The following is a 22,673-nucleotide window of genomic DNA, read 5'->3' on the forward strand; positions in this document are numbered from 1 at the left end:
CTCTCTCCCTCCCGCTCTATCTGAACAAAAAGAAAAAAGAAAAAATGTCCTCGGGTGAGGATAAAAAAAAAAAAAAAAGGTCCAGAGGCATGGATGCATGAAACAGACTGACAGATCTTAGAGGGAAGTGGGCTGGTGGGGATGGGAAGAGATTAACCAAAGAATTTTTATGTATAGCCCATGGGCATAGACAATAATATGGTGAAGTCCTGGAGTCTGGTAGAGGGAGGAAAGGGGGACATATAGGGGACATTTGTAATACTATCAACAATAAGAATACATTAAAAAAATAAAAACAAAAGGAAAATGTGTTTTGCCTTTTTTTTTATTGGTATATATTTTATACAGTTGACCTTTGAACAACAAGGGTTTGAACTTCAACGGTCCACTTATATATAGATTTTTTTCATAACTGTACAGTTAGCTCTGCCTATTCTAGGTGTTCCATCCATGGATTCAGCCAACCTTGGATTGAAAACAGTGTATTTTGTTGAGAATCCATGGGTGTGGGTGGCCAACAGTATGCATTGTTTTATGCCATTTTATGTAAATGACTTAAGCATCCATGGATTTTGGTATCCATGGTGGGGGGCAGTCTCTAGGAACAAATTCCTTGCAGATGCCAAGGGACAACGTAAGTCTTTGGGGAGTCAAAGATACGTGTATATTTTCAACAGTGTGGGATCTGTGCCCCAACCCTGCATTGTTAAAAAGTCAACTTTACTGCAAAATAAATTTTAATGCCATGAAATATGTTCTCTTTTTTATTCATTAGCTTTAGAGTTTATGTATGATTGCCTGGAAAAGTATAAAACAATTTTAGTTATTCTATATATTATCATCATTAATAGTGTTCTTAATGGTATTTTGTATAACTTGTTTCTTAACCCAAGAAGGGGAAAGCAGAGTTATAAACTAGCTCCTATTTGTTCAAATTAAAGGATGTAGGCATACCAGAAAATTCAAGGAAATTTCAGGAAACAACATGTACAGACAGTAGGGGATGGTGGTCAGAGGCAGATCACTCCTTTTGAACAGATTGGTCTTCAAAACAGCTAATCTGAGTCAAGTTTTACATATAAACAATATGGAACTTGCCCTTGGTCCCGACTGATCTTCTCTACAAATATATACCTGGGTATCACTTTAGTGGAAACATCTTTATGTTTGATAAACAAAGAAAATATATATGATTAAAAGTCCACACTTAATCTTAGCCAAAAGGCCGAGAAGCAATGTGATAAAAGTCTATATTAAATTTAATCTTTGGCAAAAAAAGAAAAAAAACTGTGTACATTAGTAATGATAAAGAGGTAAGATGCAATGAATGCACATGTCTTAGAGGTACAATTAACAGAAAATAATGGTAACGTGATGCTGGTTTTGTTAAGATGGTATTGGCGTACTCATGTTTTGCCAATTTTATGTTTTTTCAATTTTAGGTGGTACGTTTTTGAAATTTTATTTTATTCCGAGGAAGTCATCCAAAACAGATGGGAAGAGTTCATTATTTGAACTTGTTTATTATAGTATTATTTGTAATAATATGAGAAAATAGGAAACCACTTATATATAAGAGAATGGTTAGGTAAATTATAATACATCAATGCAAGGAAACATGCAGGCATTAGAAGTTATACTGATATTGTATAGGTGTTTGTCAACTTTCACATATAGTTTGATAGGCCAAACTGTTTTACATGTGTAAACTAACTCAGTGTTTCTCAGACTTCAGTCATGTATATTTAAAACTTCTATTGGATTTCATGTGTTGTCTTAAATAATTTGAATTATAATTTTATCCTCACCCAAGGACATTTTTTCTTTTTTGTTCAGATAGAGTGAGAGAGAGAGAGAAACATTGACGTGGAAGGGACACATCGAGTGGCTGCCACCCACATAACCCAACCAGGGCCGGGGACAAACTGCAACCGAAGTACATGCCCTTAGCGGGAACCGAACCCGGGTCTCTCTGGACCGCAGGTCGATGCTCTAACCGCTGAGCCAAACTGGCCAGGGCTGAATTATAATTTTACTTAAATATAAAACTAGGTAAAGCTCCTTATGCTTAAAAGCACTTTTGCTACTAAAAAAAAAAGAGAAAGTTATTTAAAAAAAAAAAAACTTGTGCTACTATTGAAACCAATTTAATAGTGAAATAACAAACCAATAAAATATTAACTAAAAATATTAATTTAGTGTGAAAAATGGTATTTTGCTAAAGCCAAATTTCTACTGTCAGTGTAAATATGGTATCAGTCCAGCAGGTTCTTTTTATTTAATTTTATGAATTCCTCACCCAAGGATATTTTTCCACTGATTTTCAGATAGACTGGGAGGAAGGAAGGGGTGGGGGAGAGAGAGAGAGAGACATTTATGTATGAGAGACGCAGCAATTGGTTGCCTCCCACACAACCCTGACCAGGGCCGGGGATTGAACTCCAACTGAGGCATGTGCCCTTGACCAGAGTCAATCCCTTGACTCTGGTCTGCAGGCCGATGCTTCAACTGCTGAGCCAGACCAGGCAGGGCCAGCAGATTCTTTTGAATATGAGAAACCTGCCCAGCAGATGTGGTTCAGTGGTTGAGCATCGACCCATGCATCAAGAGGTCACCGGTTTGATTTCTGGTCAGGGCACATGCCCAGGTTGTGGGCCTCATCCCCAGTGGGGGGCATGCAGGAGGTGGCCAGTCGATGTTCTCTTCTCTCATCGATGTTTCTCTCTCTCTCTCCCTCTCCCTTCTTCTCTCTCTAAAAAATCAATAAAGGAAAAAAAATGAAAGAATATGAGAAACCTACACAGTTGGATACTGTGAGATGACTCAGTTCTCATCATGTTGCTTTGTTCAATGCACTAGAAAATCATTTTTTACTGCAGTGATAAGGACATTATTTTTATTTGGTAATGTGGCATTTAGTAATAAGGTTGTCTCTCTTTTTTTCCTGATTAATCCAAGTTGAAGTAGTACTGTGTTGCCAACTGCTTTGTTAATATAAACATGGAAGTGAGTCCTGAAATCTTTTGGCAATAATGAGTTATAAGATAGGCATCCAGGTAATTCGGAGTATGCTTATACTATGGTTTGTTTAAAATGAAGACACAAAATTAAACTCAGAACATGTCAATTTCTGTGAATGTATCTGCAGGTCTATTAACCCTACTTGATCTAACAAGTATTATTTTGAACTGCTGGTTTGTGCTGCTGTCTGCTATACTCTGTCACTGGGGAGAAAAAGTGGGTTTCATTTACTTTTGTCAGATCCTACTGTTAGCCTTCTGGAAAGAGAATGAGTAGCACAGGTGTTCAGGAAAGTAGCAGTGCGGAGGCTTGTCCAGGGGTAGAGAATAATTGGCAGAGATTCTACTTAGTTTGTGTTATAGTGACTAGAGGAGAAGGATCTCTTCGTCCCTTCTCCAGACAGTGTTTCTAGAGCAGAGTTTTAAAGATTTCACTGCACTAATTTGTGAGTTGGTTAGGAGCAGTGAGTGAGCCTTTGAAACAGGGATTGCTAGGTTAAGTTTCCCAATTCTGGGCTGATGGAGTGGTTGGCAGAGTCCTGAATTGACACCAGTCATCCTTCATTCTTGCTTCCTGACTACGACGTGTATCTCATTTGTCTTTTAGAAAATTAACTTTTGCAACTATTTTTCAGAAATAATAATGTATGAAATAGGTGCCCTTTAGAATATACGATATTCAATAAATAGTATTAGAACAACCAAATTTGGAAAAGAAATACTTACTGCATTCATACCAAAATAAATTCCAAATGGATTAAAGGAAACAATGAAACCAATGATTACTATACAAAAACATTGGTTCAAGTATTTAAAAACTTAGTAATAGGTAAAGTCAAACAAAGTTAAGTATTTAACAGAGGAATTGGTTAGATTAAAAAAAAAATTTTTTTTTATTGATTTTTAGAAAGGAAGGGCAAAGGGGAAAGAGAGAGAGAAACATTGATGAAAGAGAACATCAATTGGCCGCCTCTTGCATGCTCCTCACTGGGGAGTTGGCCCACAACCTGGGCATGTACCCTGACTGGGAATTGAACAGGCAACCTGGTGCATGCGTTGATGCTCAACCACTGAGCCACACTGGCCAGGCAAGGTTAGATTTTTTTAAAATATGTTTTTATTGATTTTAGAGAGACTAAGGGAGAGAGGGAGAGGAACATCAATCTGCTGCCTCCTGCATACCCCTTACTGGGGACTGAGCCCACAACTCATGTATGTGCCCTGACCAGGAATTGAACGAGCAACCTTTTGGTGCATGGGATGATGCTCAACCAATTGAGCCACACCAGCCAGGGTAAAAAATTGGTTAGATTTTGATAGATTTATACAATGGTGTGCCATATTCATTAAATGCTCTTGAAGTATATTGACATGTATATATTAAGGAAAATTCCTAATAATATATTTTTTAGTAAAAAATAGTTTATTGCCCTGGCTGGTTTGGCTCAGCGGTTAGAGCGGCGGCCTGCGGACCAGAGAGTCCCGGGTTCGGTTCCCACTAGGAGCATGTACCAAAATAAATAAATAAATAAATAAATAATAGTTTATTAAAAAATTTTAAAAGAGCCGGGGCCAGTTTGGCTCAGCTTTTAGAGTGTTGGCTCATTGACCAAAGGGTCAATGATTTGATTCCTGGCCCCGGTCGTGGTTGTATGGGAAGCAACCAATCGATATGTCTCTCACATTGATGTTTATCTCTCCCTCCCTCCCTTCCCTTCTATCCAAAACATCAGTTGAAAAATATGCTCAGGTGAGGTTAACAACAACAAAAAGAATTATAAAAGAGCAAGATCTAATACCATTACTGGGTTCTACACCCTGTGCTAAATTCTTTTTACAGCTTTTATTTAATCTTCATGTGTAATCCTGATTTAAATATATATGATATATATGTTCAATTGTATATTCATAGAAGACAGGTTTTCTAATGCTTTTTAACAGTTTTGTTGAAGCATAATTGATATAGAATAAGCTATACATATTTAAAGTGTACAGTTTGATAAATGTAGACATATTTGTGAAACCATCAACAAAATCAAAATAATAAACATCTATCACCCCCAGAAGTTTCTTTGTGCCCCCTGCTGCATGGGACGACACTCACCCAACTGAGCCATACTGGCCAGGCCAGTAATTATTTTAAGATTCATGTATGTTGGGTGCATCAATAATTCATTTCTTTTTATTGATAAGTAGTATCCTATTACATTGATTGTCAACGGGTATGCTGCAATTTTTATTTTTATTTATTTTTAAATATATGTTTTTATTGATTTTATTTTGATTTTATTTTTTTTTAATCCTCACCCGAGGACATTTTTCCATTTTTTGTTCAGGTAGAGTGGGAGGGAGAGAGAGGAACAGAGAGAGAGAGAGAGAGAGAAACATCGATGTGAAAGGAACACATCAAGTGGCTGCCACCCGCACAACCAACCAGGGCCGGGGACAAACTGCAACCAAGGTACGTGCCCTTAGCGGGAACCGAACCCGGGTCTCTCAGGACCGCAGGCCGACACTCTAACCGCTGAGCCAAATCGGCCCGGGCTGTTTTTATTGATTTTAGAACGAGAGGAAGGGGAGAGAGAGAGAGAAACATCGATGAGAGAGAAACATCCATTGGCTGCCTCCTGCATGCCCCCTACTGGGAATGAGCTTGAAACCTGGGCATGTTCCCTGACCGGCAATCGAACCAGCAACCTCTTGGTGCACAGGATGATGCTCAGTGCCCTGAGCAACACCAGCTGGGCTGCAATAATTTTTAAAACATGCAATACCTGACTGTTTAGTCAGGTGCACTGACCTTTTTTTCCTTAGATTGATAAATAAAAGAATGACAACAGTCAACACAACAACCATCCAGTGTGAATGAATCAAAACTACACCTTTTTTTTTTTTTTTGTCAGATTGGCAAAAAAAAGTTTTTTGGTGTGCCACAGAATTTTAGTAATTAGCTTATGTGTGCCATAGGATGAAAAAGGTTGAAAATTGCTGTCCTATTATTGTATGGCTATACCAAATTTGATTGAACTAAGTTACATGTGAGCATGTTCATCTTAGGAGAATTATGCAGCAGTTTACAGAAAGTTTAACTTTTTAAATGTTTTTATTGATTATATTAGAGAGAGAGGAAGAGAGAGAGAGATAGAAACATCAATGTGAGAGAGATACATCTATCAGTTGCTTTCTGCACGCCCCTACTGGGGATCGAGCCCACAACTCGGGAATCGTACCCCAACCTCCCAATCCACGGAACAATGCTCAGTCCACTGAGCCACACCAGCTGGGCTAAAGAAAGTTTTTAAAACAATAGTATCTTTGTTTTTGTGTGTGGAAAATAACCATTGAGAGTATGAAATCTAAATTTAATGATTGTTGGAAAGGTAGTTCCACGTGATGTGAGGATTGCCAGAGGAGAAAACAGGCTCTCTATGAAAATTGATTGAGAAACTAAGGAAGAGGTTAAAAAGACATTCTGCATCTATGATTATGAGAATTTCAAAGGTCTCTAGATATATCACATAAGGGACTCCTGTAATGTTAATTCTGGGTAACCTATTGATTGAAAAGAGTATTAAACTAGATATCAGAAGATACACATTGTAAGTCTATTTGTGCTACATACTAGTTACATGACTTGATTGTCATATCACCTCTCTACACTTTATATTTCTTATGTAAGGGGGAAAAGAATCTTGCATCTGTCAGGCCTGCTAATTATGTGTAGTGTACATTGTGCTCTAGAGAATGGTAGCCATCTTGTTAAGGGAAGGGAGTGTTTGGGTTGAAATCCAGTGTACTCTGTAGTGAGCTATGCTGTATGTAGCATGAGGCTCTGTCTGCCAGGATGCCTTTTTTCAAATTCTCTCAGAGGACCATCTACTTATCAAGCAGTGCACAGCAGCTCTAAGTCTTCCTGGGGGTGAGACACTGCTACATGCTGTGTGGGCAGTGTTTGGCTCTGTCTGTGCCTATGTCACAGGATTGTTGTGGAGAACAATGAGATGTGTGCGTAAGTGCTTTGAAAAGTGTAGTGTTACACAAATATAACGTCTTGCACCCTGTCCAGTTTGCTCAGTGGTTAGAGCATCTGCCCACAAACCAATGAGTCATGTGTTCAGTTCTGGTCAAGGGCACATACCTCGGTTGTGCTTCCTCCCCATCCCTGATTGGGTTGTGTGGGAGGCACCCACTCAATGTGTCTCTCTCACATTGATGTTTCTCTCCTTTCCTACCACTCTATCTGATAATAAGTAGAAAAATATCCTCGGGTGAGGTATAAAAAATATATATATATAATGTCTTGCTATTTTTCTCTTTATCTGTGGTTTATTTTAGGGTAGATACAACAAGAATTGAATACTCCATTCCTTTAAGAGAAAACTGGGCACTGCCGTATTTTGCATGCCAAGTTGCTGCACTTACAGGCTATTTGAAAAGCAATTTAAATACTTACGGAGAGGTAAGATGCAATTTTTTGTTGTTGTGATTTATTTTCATTAACCATACAAATAATTTTGGGGGGTAAGATAAAAATTTATTTTTCACGATTCTGACATATTACAAATCTAGTACATAATTTTAAAGATAATATTGAGTTAAATTCAATGAAACCTAGTTACTACATAATAAAGGATATAGTTACGTAGTTTTGTTATAAATAACAGTTTTTCTGCAATATGATTGACAGTAAATTACTTTTAGGAGAAAGTAGATTTTACATTGTTTTAGTGTAGTTACTTGACAAGTATATGAATAATATCATTTCAGAAATTAATATCTCATTGTTATTTTACCATTTCTCTCACTTGTAGAACACTGATGGCCTTTGGTCATCACAATTTAAAGAAATATTAATGAAATATAAAGAGTGACTACAAATGACAGCAATATTAACTTCTATGCTAGCACTGCATATTTTTCTGTTTACCTTTATGTTTCCTATGACTGAAGTGTAGGTAGGTTAGTGAGTTTCAGGAGACTGTGCCGGATAGTTTTGATTTTTTTTTCTTTTGTTGTCGTTGCTGTAAACTGATTTGGCAGTCAGATGAAGCTTACAGACTCTGTCTCAGAATAATCTTGGAAAGGTTTCTATTGAACCTGATTGGCTGGGAAATAAGACACACTTATGGTTTCTTTTTGAAATCTCAGAAAAATATACTGTGTTCTCTCCTGCTTTCAGTGATGACAAATGTTCTGAGCATAGGAAACTTTTATTATTTATAACTATAGTATTTCCTTTTTAAGTAAAATAACACTAACACATTTTAGATTTGTAAGTTCCCTTTTATTGTGTTTATACAATTTTCTGAGCAAGAATATTTTCTTTAATTGTTAGGGAGTCTGTGATTTAGTGTTCTCCTGTTACATTGTGCAGCCTTCTCCTAGGGAAGAATAGATCTTCAATTTTTGAATAAAAGAGTTTATTATAACAAAATGAACTGCCTGAACTTCTTTTATATACCATTATTTTGAAATAAAACAAAACTTTTGTCGCCTAAAAATGATTTAATTATCTTTTATTTATTTATTTGATTTAATTATCTTTTAAAGAAAATTATTATTATTTACATTTATTTATTTATTTATTTTTATCCTTACCCGAGGACATTTTTGCATTTATCTTCAGATAGTGTGGGAGGCAGAGAAGGAGGAAGAGAGAGAGAGAGAGAAACATTGATGTGAGAGAGACACATTGAGTGTTGGCCACTCACATGACCCCAACTAAGGCCAGGGACGAACTGCAACTGAGGTACGTGTCCTTAGTGGGAACTGAACCCAGGACTCTCTGGTCCACAGGCTGATGCTTTAACCGCTGAGCCAAACCGGCCAGGGCCATTATTATTCATTTTAAAAGAAGGAGTTTTTGAAAAGGTAGTGAAATGTATAAACTTCTTTTCCCCTTCTATACTATATTTGATATTTTGCTATCTTTTTTCATTGCCGTGTTATATATTTATTCTTTCTAATATTTTTTTTATTATAACTTAATTTTTTTTTAAATTATTTATTGATTTTAGAGAGAGAGGAAGGGAACATGAGAGAGGAACATTGATTTGTTGTTCCACTTATGCATTCATTGGTTGGTCTTTTTTTTTTTAATTCTCACCTGAGGACATTTTTTTTTTCACCCCAGGACATTTTTGCATTCAGGTAGAACCAGAGCGGGGGAGAGAGGAAGAGAGAGAGAGAAACAATGATGTGAAAGAGACACATTGACTGGCTGCCTCCCACACGACCCCAGCCAGGGCCGCGGACAAACTGCAACTGAGGTACATGCCCTTAGTGGAAACTGAACCCTGGGTCTCTCTGGTCTGCGGACTGACATTCCAACTGCTGAGCCGAACCAGCTAGGGCCACTGGTTGATTCTTGTATGTGCAATGACTGGGAATTGAAACTGCAACCTTGGCGTATTGGGATGATGCTCCAACCAACTGAGCTACTTGGCCAGGGCTCATTCTACTCTTTTTTATTTTTATTTAAAAATATATATTTTAATTGATTTGTGAGAGAGAAAGAAACATCGATTTGTTGTTCCATTTATTTTTATTTTTTTATTTTATTTTTTTATCCTCACCCGAGGACATTTTTTTCCATTTTTTTGTTCAGATAGAGTGGGAGGAAGAGAGAGAGAAACATCGACGTGAAAGGGACACATCAAGTGGCTGTCACCCGCACGACCAACCAGGGCTAGGGACAAACTGCAACCGAGGTACATGCCCTTAGCGGGAACTGAACCCAGGTCTCTCTGGACCAGCGGCCGACACTCTAACCACTGAGCCAAACAGGCCAGGACTGTTTTTCCATTTATTTATGCATTCATTGGTTGATTCTTGTATGTGCCTTGATCAGGGATCAAACCTACAACCTTGTGGTATCAGGACAACACTCTTAACCAACTGAGCTATCCAGCCAGGGCTCATTCTACTTTTTACATTGGTATTAAAAAGAAAATTTTTTTAAATTGATTTTGGAGAGAGAGGGGGTGGCTGGCAAACATTGATTTTGTTGTTCTACTTATTTATGCGTCCATTGGTTGGTTCTTATATGTGCCCTGACTAGGGAGTGAACCTGCAATCTTGGTATGTGCCCTGACCAGGAATCAAACTCACCACCTTTTGGTGTACGGGATGATGCTCCAACCAACTGAGCTACACCAGCCAGGGCAGTTATATGAATTTTTATCACATGTGTAGATTTGAGTAACCATTATCATAATCAAGGTGTAGAACTGTTCCATCACTACAAAGAAACTCCCTATGTTTCTCCTTAGTAGTCTTTCCCTCAGTCCTAACCTCTGACAACCACTGATCTGATCTCTATCACTATAATTTTGTCACTTAGAAAGGTTATATAAATGGAATTATATATTATGTTATTCTTCAAGATTAGCTGTTTTCTCTCAGCCTAATACCTTTAATATCCATCCAAGATGTCGCGTGTATCAATAGATTGCTTCCTTTTATTGCCGGGTAGTAGTCCAGCAATATGTACCACATATTTCGCACTCTTGAAACTAGAAATCACGGTCCCAGTTGCATCAGGATATCCAAGCTTTTGCACAGTTATCAGGAGCCATCCAGAGATGTCTGTGGTTGATTACTGAAACCCATTTAATGTGTCACTTAAGATATAAATACACACATACACACACACACACACACACACACACACACAAAAGGTTCATAATAAAGGCATAGTTGAAAATGAAGTGAGCAAGTAAGGGGTAGTAGATAAGAGTGGACAGAATTTTTTAAATGTTCAGAGAAATGAAAAACTTAGCTAATTGTCCAGATTGTGTTTGATATGTATTTCTGTCTTATTTTCACTGTATGCTATTAAGTGGTTTTAGAATAGACCCGTGTAATTAGCAAAGGTTTCATCATAATGTAGCTCTTCTCCAGCATCCCCAAAGTATTCTCCAAATGGCCAATAATAGGTAGGTTGGGTCTAGATCTGAGCCTTCATTGGTTTCTATAATTGGATTCTCTGGAGATGATGGTTTCAGGACTGGTTATTACAGTTCTGATTGTTTCACATTAGAATGTTTCCAGAACACTTTCTCTTACAGCTATTGTGATAGGAAGAGCAGAAGCTTATGTGTTCTACAATGCTAAGTTCTTCTGGGCCTTGCAGTTGGTATTCTTTGACCAACTGGTAGAAAATTTTTATCACTTATATTTTGTCCACTGGTCTTAATCTTATTCAGGATGCTGGAAGTTTCTTTTATCTGCTGATGACCTGAGGTATTTCTGGCTGTGGAATTTATCACTGAGTATAGTCAGCTGAGTCTGAATAATTTAGTTTTAGAGAACACGATTCTTATCGTAGGTATCTTGACCTTGTCCTTCACTGTTCTAATGAGAGAACCACAGTTACTTGACACCATTGCTGATGGAGGAATTGGGAATAAAAAAGTAAATCCCTGGAACTAGAGACTGTTGTTAGAAATATGCTAAGGGAGAGTAAGTTTCTTACAGTCTTGGTTTCTCACTAAGGAATCACTTGGGAGATGATATTTGGAAGGACAGAATTGATTTTAGCCAGGCATATTTCAGGCAGGGGCAATGAAATCCTGGTGTTTAGTTCTCCAGCAGAGGAAAACAACTAAGCATTTTATATGGTTGACAGTACAAGCCTTGGGGAAAGGTAAGGCTACACTTATGCTGAGAAGAAATTGAAAAAAACAATAGACTTTTTCTATGAACTGTGCAATAGGCTGAGTAAGACGTAAACATACTAATTAAATGGAAGCTCTTAGGAAGATATGAAGCACCATGGAAGTGAAAAGATTTTCTAGAGTGAAAGGAATTAGTTTCACAATAACAAAAGCCCGCCAAAGCCAGTTTTCTTATATTTATTACTTGACCTCTTTGGAGATGAAAGAAAATTATACTAAATTTTATTTTATTTTTTTCTTTGTCTTCCTGAAATTCTCAATATGATGTTGAACTTTGATTTCTCCCTAGAGTGTTTTAAGATCTTACTGTTTATGTAAGAATTTACTAGTAATTATGTTATTTAAAAATGAAGTTTCAAGATTAGCTTAAATAACAGAGCTGCCACTTTGAAGTAACAACCTTATAGATTTTTATAGTAATAAAGCTACTGATATTTAGTTTCTTTCTTTTGTTTTCCCTAGAGGTTTTGCTACTTATTGATGAGTGCTTCAACCTACATGTTTATGATGATGTGGGAGTACAGCCACTACCTCTTGTTTCTTCAAGCAATATCTCTGTTTTTGCTAGATAGTTTTTCACTGGAGCAAAGTGACAAGGTATTATGGCATTTTGAAATAGTGATTTTAAATCCAGAGGATAAATATTTTTATAATGTTGTATCTCAAAATCATTTAGCTTTTAAGTTTCATTTTAAAGTGTTTTAGTAGGCTCTGATTTATACTTCTCAAAAGATGGTTAAATTCATCTCCTCTATTCTTTTTAGAAGCACTTTGATATTACTTTAAACCTGATCTGCTTAACCAAAGTCACCATGTGCTTCCTCTCCATTTCCAGCCATTTCTTCTTCCATTTATGTTTCTTTAAAAAGAAAAAAAAGTGAGCCCTGGCCGGTTTGGCTCAGCGGTTAGAGTGTCTGCCTGCAGTCCAGAGAGACCCGGGTTCGGTTCCCACTAAGGGCATGTACCTCGGTTGCAGTTTGTCCCCGGCCCTGGTTGGTCGTGCGGGTGGCAGCCACTCGATGTGTCCTTTCACATCGATGTTTCTCTCTCTCTCTCTTCCTCTCTCTCCCTCCCACTGTGTCTGTACAAAAAATGGAAAAATGTCCTCGGATGAGGATTGAAAAAGAAAGAAAGAAAAGTGAAATATAGGATATGTACAGAAGAGTATGTGTGTGCTTATTTGACCACTTAGACCAAGAAGTGGAACATTTAAATACCCTGGAAGCCCCTTTATAACTCTTCCCTTGTCATAGCCAGTTCTCTTCCCAACAGAGGCCAACTGTCCTGAATCTTATTAATTCTTTTCTCTTTTTCTTTATGATTTTTACCACTTATCTATGTATTCCTAAAAAAAATATGTTGTAACTAATTGTGTATTTTTACCTCATTTGCTTTTAAGATTCATCCATGGTGATGTACTGAGCTATATTTTTTATTCATTTGTATTTATTTGTACTTTCTGTTGTTGGATATTTCAGTTTTTTTTTTTTCATTTATTGTTCATGTGCTGCTATAAGCATTCTTATACATGTCATGTGGCACATAAGTGCAAGGTCTCCCTAGAATATATACTTCATAACAAATTTCTAGTCAAAGCATATGTGCATATGCAATCTAACTAGATATCAGGTCTTTTTCCAGAGTGGCTCTATCAGTTTATACTGTTACCAAAGGTTGTGAAAGATTCCCCTCAATATTTGGTTCCTTCTGTTTTTTTAACTTTTTCTTTTTGGCCATTTCTTATCTTTTCCTATTTCAAACCTTTATTAAGTATTTAATATATTGTCCAACCCAGATTTTAAGAATCTTCTTGCTTTTCTCCTTCCTTTTCTTCATCCCATATACTCGGTGGTCCAAAATCCTGATGAGTATCAACATTTAGGTTACTGAAATAGAGAAAGTTTAATATAAAGAATCATCAACCAAGTATAAAGTTGTTCACTTGCTAACTGAAAGGTCAGTAAGAACCTGAAAGTATCATAGAGGTAGCAATTGTAAGAAGCAGTTACCACCCCTAGAGCTGAATCAGCAAAGGAAGAATTTAGCATTATTAAAACTTAAACCCAGAGGAGGGACCTTGTGGAGCTGAAACTCAGCCTCTGAGGAAGGCCTACTATTCAGCTTTGTTGGTGTGTCTTTGAACTGGTAAGAAGGACTGTGTGGAAATGAGACCCAGACCTCTGAGAATAGAGCCCCTCTCTGGGGCAAGATAAAAGCTGGTTTATCAAGGGTTGGAAAACTTCAGCATCATTCAGTGGCTTCCACAGGAAGTAATTGCTCTTTGGAGTGAAGAAACATCATTGAGGTGATGCTTACAGGAACTGTAAGCAGATAGGAAGTGATAGGAACGAACAAGCTCCTTTATTTTTCCTCTAATCTTGTCATTTCTCTTACATTTGGTATTGGCAGAGCATAATAGGGAACCAAACAGAAAAGCAGAAATGTAGATTTCAGAGTCCCAGCCCCAGCATTATGAGGCAAAGGATAGAGAGAGAAATTTGGAGCTAAGAGACAATTACTCAATATCGGTAGAACGTACGTGTGTGTGTGTGTGTGTGTGTGTGTGTTCAGTGTCCAGAAGATCCCATTGTGCTGTGTGTGTGTGTATGTGTGTGTGTGTGTGTGTGTGTGTGTGTGTGAGATCAGTGCCTAGAAGATCCCATTGTGCTATCTCCCAGTCATTGCTTTAGTCTCCCAACAGTGAGATGTCTTTTTATTTACATGGTCTGGCCTCTTAGGAATTTTCTTCTTTCTGTTTTTTATCTTTTTACTTTTAACACTCTGCCTTTAAAAATTTTTGTTTTTTCCTTTATTGATTTTTATAGAGAGAGGGAGAAGGAGAGATAGATAGAAACATTGATGCAAGAGAACATTGATTGGCCACCTCTTTCATGCCCCCCACTGGGGATTGGGCCCAGAACCTGGGCATGTGCCCTGACTAGGGATCAAACTGGTGACCTCTTGGTGCATGGGTTGATGCTCAACCGCTGAGCCACACTGGCCAGGCAACACTCTGCCTTTTCATTTCCCTTCCCCAACACCTATGCTTTGCCTTCATTTTTTCTCTCTAAAATGAATTAATTTTATGATAGATTAAATTATTATACTATTGAATTTAAGAAAATAAATCTAAGACATATAATTTTCCTGGGATATCTTCTTTTTTTTTTTTTTTTTTTTTGGGATATCTTCTATTAGGACATTGAATTTAACTTTCTTACGCTCATTGTTAAATGGACCAAATGCAAAAATACTTTTCTCTGGTGGTACATGTCATGGCAGTATATTTTCACTGGGTAGATTTTGGGAACTGCTGCTAAAGATTATGATTTTGGAGTTATGTAGTTTGATGTTGCATAGATAAATTTTAATAACAAAGTAAGCCGAGCGAAATTAAGTCAGAGCCTGGGACTACAGAAGGTTCTTCCAGTATGATTTAGATGTCTGTGGTTTTGAAGTTTTTAGCTTTGGTTGCAAGAATTCTTTCTAAGAAAAACTTGATTTTTTTTTTTGACTCATGTCCCAGCACTTGAGGATAGAACTGGCGGACTGGAAACCGTCGGCACCGAAGACATGAAACCAAAGTGGCTGGAGCCCTCTCCCTCTGTCTTCGTACATTATGGGGAGAAGGACATGATATTAATTACGTATCATAACATTAAAAAATGAATTGAACATTTGCACAATACAGTTGGCCCTTGTTTATCGTGGTTAATCAGTTCCAGACTCTACCATGATAAATGAATTTCCGTGAAATAGGATTCTTTTTTTATATACAGTTGTCCCTCACCACTTGGCGCTTCGACTTTCGCAGCTTCACTCTGTTGCGGTTTTTTTTGTTTTTTGTTTTTATCCTCATTCGAGGACATTTTTCCATTTTTTGTACAGACAGAGTGGGAGGGAGAGAGAGGAAGAGAGAGAGAGGGAAACATCGATGTGAAAGGGACACATCGAGTGGCTGCCACCTGCACGACCAACCAGGGCCGGGGATAAACTGCAACCGAGGTACATGCCCCTAGCGGGAACCGAACCCGGGTCTCTCCGGACCGCAGGCAGACGCTCTAACCGCTGAGCCAAACCGGCCAGGGCTGTTGCGGTTTTTTAAAGTGGCAAGGGATGACTGTACTGTCCTAAATTATAGTAGAGCATTTACTTTGTAATTACAGTAGAATCTACTCTAAACAAAACTAATGAAAATATGTACAATAAAGTTTACTTTATTCTTACTCATCTTATTTTTGTCCCAACAGGTTCATGAAGTTTATAAAATCTATATATTTTCTCTCTTTCTGGGATATTTGCTGCAGTTTGAGAATTCAGCTTTATTGGTATCTCCTTTATTAAGTTTAGTAGTAGCCTTAATGCTTATTAAGTGCCTTCAGGTAATTAGAACTGCCTTTTTATAATTCTTATGGTGAATTTTTAAATTGTTAATATTTTGTACCTCACTTCTTTGTTTATTTGATTCCCCACCTCACCCCCCCACAGCTAAATGTGAAGAAGGGAATTGTAGCTAAAATAATGAAAGCTATTAATTTTTACTTGGCGTGTACTCTGACAGTGACATTGAATATTATAATGAAGGTAAGTAACTGTGTTTGAGATACAGGTAGTAGAACAAATTATATAATGTAATATAGTTGGACTAAAATTTTTTTTAAATACGTTTTACTGCCCTGGCCAGTTTGGCTCAGCGGTTAGAGCATCGACCCGCAGACCAATGCGTCCCGGGTTCGACTCTGGTCAAGGGCACCTACCTCGGTTGCGGTTCATTCATGCAGGAGGCAACCAGTCGATGTGACTCTATCACATCAGTGTTTCTCTCTCTTCCTCCCTCCCACTCTAATAATAAATAGAAAAATGTCCTCAGGTAAGGAATTAAAACAAAAAGGAAAAAGCCTATTGATTTTTTTAGAGAGTTAGGGAGATGGAGGAAAAGAGAGATAGAAACATCAATGAGAAAGAAACATCAATTGGCCACCTCCTGCGCGCCCCCTACTAGGGATTGAGCCCGCAACCCGGGCATATGCCCTGACTGAGAATTGAACCAGTGACCTCTTGGGGCGTGGGTTGATGCTCAACCACTAAGCCACACTGACCAGGCAAGTGGATTAAATTTTTATGAGAGTAATGAGATAGCAAGATAATAGAGTTTGTACAGTAAAATTTTGAGTTGACCAGTGATCATACCTAGCATATTAAGTGAGAAAATAGGATTATGATTCTTTTCTAGCTATACCTTAAAAATACATCTAGTATATTTTCCATTTAACTTGAAGTATCATTATTATGCAATTAACATTAAATAATATATGGAATAAATTGAGATGGGTCAAATATGTTCTGAAGAATGGGTAATTTACTTAAGCCAGGTGGATACAGTTGAACTCTTACTACCCTATTTTAGTTTTATGCTTAAGTATAACATGATGTGATGGCCTTATGCTAGTAGATCTCCTTACTTCAAAGTTACACTATGTATTATTTCATTCATATTTATTGTTTTGTAGTCTTGCTGTGTTTTCTGTTTGTAGTATTGGACAATAGCATATTGCTATAAGTATAGCTAATCGTTCTTTGTTGTAACTAGTGTTTTTCCCCTCCTAGACGTTTGTCCCACACAAAGAAAATGGGCACATGCTGAAATTCCTTGAAGTAAAATTTGGACTAAATATAACTAAGTAAGTTTCAGATTATTTAAGTTTACCTAACTCTGTACCACTTAAAAGATAAAGAACAAACATAATCAAAGGAGGAAGTATACACCTAATTAAATACCACTTAGAAAATAAATAATTTGTGATAGTAGATCTAGAAGAAATCTGACATTAATTTTTTTATCTTTAAAAAATATTCTCGCCCTGGCTGGTTTGGCTCAGCGGTTGGAGTATCAGCCTGTGGACCAGAGAGGCCCGGGTTCAGTTCCCGCTAAGAGCATGTACCTTGGTTGCAGTTTGTCCCTGGCCCTGGTTGGGGTCATGTGGGTGGCAGCCACCCGACGTGTCTCTCTTGCGTCGATGTTTCTCTCTCTCTCTTCCTCCCTCTTTCCCTACCACTCTATCTGAAGATAAATGCAAAACTGTCCTCAGGTGAGGATAAAAAAAAATTCTCATTAGGTCTTTTTGAAATTAGATATACTTAAACCTTAACAACGTCAAAGTATTTTGAGGTTGCTTTCTCTCTTGATAAGGAACAATGATATCATCTAAGGTCAGATTAAATGAAAGATTTAAAATGAATAAAGAACCAAGGTTATTTTAACCACTGCATCAGCAAAAGCTTATGTTAAAAAGGGTATGGGCACAAAAAAGTGGGTAGGCAGTAAGATATTTATTTCATACCAAATAATATCATCTTGGGGTTGTAACAGTGGATTGGAGAAGCTGACTTTTTAAATTCAAGAATAGTATTTGAATTGATGTTATGTAGTGCCCTTTTACTTAGCAAGTCAGGTTCTAGATTTACTTCACAAGGTAATGTACTATGTATTTTAAGAATAAGACATGGTCCGGCTGGTGTGACTCAGTGGTTGAGCATCAACCCATGCATCAAGAGGTCGCCGGTTCAATTCCCAGTCAGGACATATGCCCAGGTTGTGGGCCTGATCCCCAGTGGGGAACATGCAGGAGGTGACCAGTCGATGTTTTCTCTCATCAATGTTTCTGTCTCTCTCTCCCTCTCACTTTCTCTCTCTAAAATCAATAAAGGAAAAAAAAAATTTTTTAAAGCAAATGTTAATAAATATTTGTTGGATGTGCAGGATACTAGGCCAGGTTCTCTGGGGGTTACAAAAATGACTAGAATCTAACATATGGCAGGTTGCAGTAAGGACTATAATTGAAGGATAAGTGCTGTGGGAATATTGAGAAGGAAAAGTTGAGACAGCAGATATGGAAAGAATACTTGTTAAATTGGGATTTGAATTAGACCTTTATAGAATTAAAAACTTTAATAGGCAGATTTTTAAAAAATTTGCATTTATGCTCTGGTTGGTTTGGCTCAGTGGTTAGAGCATCGGCCTGTGGATCAGAGTTCTGATCCACAGAGTCTTGTGGTTCGGTTCCCACCAGGGGAACGTACCAAAACAATAAATAAATAAACATTTAAAAAATTTTTGCATTTATGACAAGTACAAGATATTTTGATGGCAGCCTCTTTGAAACAGCTGTATTGCTGTTTGACACATTGTGAAACTTTAACCTTTTATTCTAAATCCAGTGATTTGTGAAGCAGGCATTCTCCATTGGTCCATAAGCACTCCTGAACATTACTTCATCTCTTACCTCCTTCCCCAGGGCTAGGGATTAAGGATAACACAGAACTTGGAGATGGAACGGGGGTGAGAATGCAGATAAAACTACGTATAACTAAGAGTCTTATTGCTCATATTTTGCTGAGGGTAAAAAAAAGGTTATCCTGATTCTCATAGCTCAAAATTTTACATTTCAAATTTTATGATTTCTGTCTTAGTAATTAGATATATTTTTAAAAAAATACATTTTTATTTATATTTTTTAGAGAGAAAGGAAGGGAGAGAGAGATAGAAACAATTGGTTGGCTGCCTCCTGCACGCCTCTTACTGGGTATTGAGCCCACAATCTGAGCATGTACCCTGACCAGGAATCGAATCAGGGACCTTTTAGTCCATGGGATGATGCTCTGAGGCACACTGGCCAGGCTAGATATCTCTTTTTTAAAAGAGGTCCCAGTTGAGTTACATTTGTTAATATCAGTAGGGCTCTCTAATAATAATGTGAGCCACATAGGTAATTTTCTAGTAGCCACATTTAAAAAGTAAAGAGAGCCCAGCTGGTGTGGCTCAGTGGTTTGATTCCCAGTAAGGGCACATGCCCAGGTTGTGGATCAAATCTCTAGTGGGGGGGATGCAGGAGGTGGCCAGTTGATGTTCTCTCTCATCAATGTTTCTATCTCTCTCTCCCTCTCCCTTCCTCTCTTTCTAAAATCAATTTTTTAAAAAGGTAAAGAGAAACAAGTGAATTGAATTCTAATAATATATTTTATTTCATCCAGTATATTAAAAATATTATTTTAATGTATAAACAATATAAAAAATCACTGAGATTACAAAATTTTTTAATCTTTGAAATCCAGGGTGTATTTTGGCTACATTTCAAATGCTAATAGCCACATGTACCTAGTAGTTAACATAGTGGATAGTGCAGATGTAGAGGTTGGGTAGCTAAATTTTTTATTGTCTTTCAGGAAAAATAGAAAGTGAAACTCACTTGAAACTGTATTGAGCTGTAGAGATGGTAGCATTACTTGGTAAAAAAAAAAAATAGCAGGAGTTTTACATTTATTAGAGCAATTTGTTGAGGTGAGTTTACAAATACTGTTATCTTCCTTTGTAAAGGGTAGGATCTGGCTGTTATAAGTGAATGGATTTAAGAAATGTGTTCTGTTTTATCTAAGTTTCTACTGAGATAAAAAATACTTTTATGGTCAGTAGTTTAAAACACCTGTTATTTTAATATGCTTTTTGTCTTCTATAGGAATTTTACAATGAATTGGCTCCTATGTCAAGAATCCCTGCAGGCACCATCTCAAGAATTTTTTTTGCGATTGACGCAGTCTTCTTTATTACCTTTCTATATTTTAGTGTTAATTATTTGTTTTCTTTCTATGATGCAAGTTATTTTCAGGAGAATTAAGTAAGTACCTATGAGAATCAATCATATTATGAATATATTATGGAACTACAGTATGTAAAAATACTTACTTTTAATATTCTTCTAGTATTTGTGTATTTGTTTTAGAGCTTCTAATTTCATTCTCTCTTCATCAATATGTAAAAGATAAGTATAAGTTAACCAAGTAAAACTAAAATTTATGTTTATATAGCTAAACATGTAATATCCAGATTTAGTGTAGGAGTAATATTTAAATAATCACTTTCACAAACTCTCTTTGCTAATTTACTCAGATTTTTATTTAAGAATAATTTTTTTCTATTTATCCTTAATGAAGCTAGTAGTATAAATGATTTTAAATGATAAAGTTTGAATGTTCTTTTATTTTTTCTTTATTGATTTTAGAAAGAGAGGAAGTAAGAGGGAGAGGGAGAAACATCGATGAGAGAGAACATCATTCAGATAACTCCTGTATGCCCCCCACTGGGGGTTTGGCCCACAACTTGGGCATGTGCCCTGACTGGGAACTGAACCAACAACCTCTTGGAGCATGGGTCAATGGTCAACCACTGAGCCACACAGGCCGGGCAGTTTGACTATTTTTAAATATGTTTATCATGTTTGAAAGGAGGTTGTGTGTAGTATCTTGATTTTGAGAACTTAGTTGTTTAGATTATGATTTAACTATGTTGATTTAGCAATCACTAGTTGAGTGATAATTGATCTTAGGATCCTAAACTATTTTTATTTATTTATTTATTTATTTATTTATTTATTTATTTATTTATTTATTTATTTTTAAAGTAGTATCTTTTATTTATTTATTTATTTTTATCCTCGCCCGAGGACATTTTTCCATTTTTTGTTCAGATAGAGCGGGAGGGAGAGAGAGGAAGAGAGAGAGAGAGAGAAACATCGACGTGAAGGGACACATCGAGTGGCTGCCACCCACACGACCAACCAGGGCCGGGGACAAACTGCAACCGAAGTACGTGCCCTTAGCGGAACCGAACCCGGGTCTCTCTGTACCACAGGCCGACGCTCCAACCGCTGAGCCAAACTGGCCAGGGCCCTAAACTATTTTTAAATTGTACTTTTGAACTTTCATTTTTAGTCTTCAGTGAGTCAGTTGCATTCAGGTTCGAAAAGCCATTTTCAAAGACTTGGAGATAGAAAAGTTAGTACTTGACAAGCAGAATATACTTTCAAATTTTCAGAACTACCTGTTTCTCTTTTTTGTTTTTTTTGTTTTTTGCACTTATCTTCAGATAGAGCTGGAGGGGGAAGAAGGAAGAGAGAGAGAGAGAGAGACATCGATGTTAAAGGGACACACAGAGTGGCTGCCACCCGCACGACCCAACCAGGGCCGGGGACAAACTGCCACCGAAGTACATGCCCTTAGCGGGAACCAAAACCAGGACTCTCTGGTCCGTAGGCTGATGCTCCAACCACTGAGCCAAACTGGCCAGGGCACTACCTGTATTTCTTTTCATGAGGAAATTTAAGATCTTTGATTTTTCAAATATATATTTAGGTAAAAATCACATTTTCTTTCTGTAGTCGTGAGTCCCTGAAAGAAACTGTTACTCTTGAGGATGGACGAATTGGAGAAAGGCCAGAAATAACTTATCATGTGATTCACACTATTTTATTGGGTTCTCTTGCAATGATTATAGAAGGGTAAGTGTACTTTATTTGACCTATTTTTTTAATAAAGAATTGTCCTTTCTAATGGTAATAGGTAGATACTTCTAATAATATATTTGTAAAACTTTATAAACACTTAAAATCTATAAACTTTCTTAACCTAACTCGAGTTTACAAAACATTTATAGTACCGTGAATTGACATTTACTGATTCACTCATTTGTTCAAAAAGTATTGAAATGTCTTCCAAGGGCCAAACATTGTGCTAAGTGCTGGAGGTGCAGTAGTGAACACAGGTGAACACAGAGTCTTTAACCTTATGTGATGTATAGCCTAATGGATGGAGGTGACAGATGTTAATTACACAAAAATAAAGTTATAACCCTGGGCAGTGGGCTCAGTGGATAGAGTGTCGGCACATGCACTGAAGGGTCTCTGATTCGATTCCGATCAAGGGCACATACCTGTGTCACAGGTTGGATCCCTGGCCCTGACTGGGGCATGTGTAGGAGTCAGCCAATCGATGTTACTCTTTCACATCGATTTCTCTCTTTGTCTCTCCCCTTTCCTGCCTCCCTTTCACTCTCTCTAAAAAAATCAATGGAAAAGATATCCTTGGGTGAGGGTTAACAAAAAAATAAAATTATAACTTTGATAAGTAAAGGAGAGGTAAATGG

At 37.2% G+C, this 22,673-nt stretch overlaps 1 protein-coding gene and 1 non-coding gene across 8 annotated transcripts in view; one reads left to right on the forward strand and one right to left on the reverse strand.

Moving 5' to 3' along the window:
- DPY19L4 (dpy-19 like 4) overlaps positions 1 to 22,673 on the forward strand; it is a 76,858-nt gene that overhangs the window by 21,521 nt on the left and 32,664 nt on the right. For 6 of the 7 annotated variants that reach the window (XM_036264042.1, XM_036264038.1, XM_036264036.1 and 3 more), the window contains 7 exons: positions 7,356 to 7,479; positions 12,161 to 12,295; positions 15,949 to 16,080; positions 16,187 to 16,282; positions 17,306 to 17,379; positions 20,212 to 20,370; positions 21,910 to 22,029. In XM_036264042.1, the coding sequence (XP_036119935.1) occupies positions 7,356 to 7,479; positions 12,161 to 12,295; positions 15,949 to 16,080; positions 16,187 to 16,282; positions 17,306 to 17,379; positions 20,212 to 20,370; positions 21,910 to 22,029 (840 nt within the window). The remainder of the gene's footprint in view (positions 1 to 7,355; positions 7,480 to 12,160; positions 12,296 to 15,948; positions 16,081 to 16,186; positions 16,283 to 17,305; positions 17,380 to 20,211; positions 20,371 to 21,909; positions 22,030 to 22,673) is intronic. The other variant, XM_036264039.1, reaches the window with a different exon arrangement.
- LOC118631913 lies at positions 15,214 to 15,367 on the reverse strand. The gene has a single exon (XR_004959915.1). It is a non-coding gene; the product is annotated as a small nucleolar RNA SNORA57 (small nucleolar RNA).

The sequence above is a fragment of the Molossus molossus genome, unplaced genomic scaffold (genome assembly GCF_014108415.1).
Source record: "Molossus molossus isolate mMolMol1 unplaced genomic scaffold, mMolMol1.p scaffold_m16_p_16, whole genome shotgun sequence".
Lineage (NCBI taxonomy): Eukaryota > Metazoa > Chordata > Mammalia > Chiroptera > Molossidae > Molossus > Molossus molossus.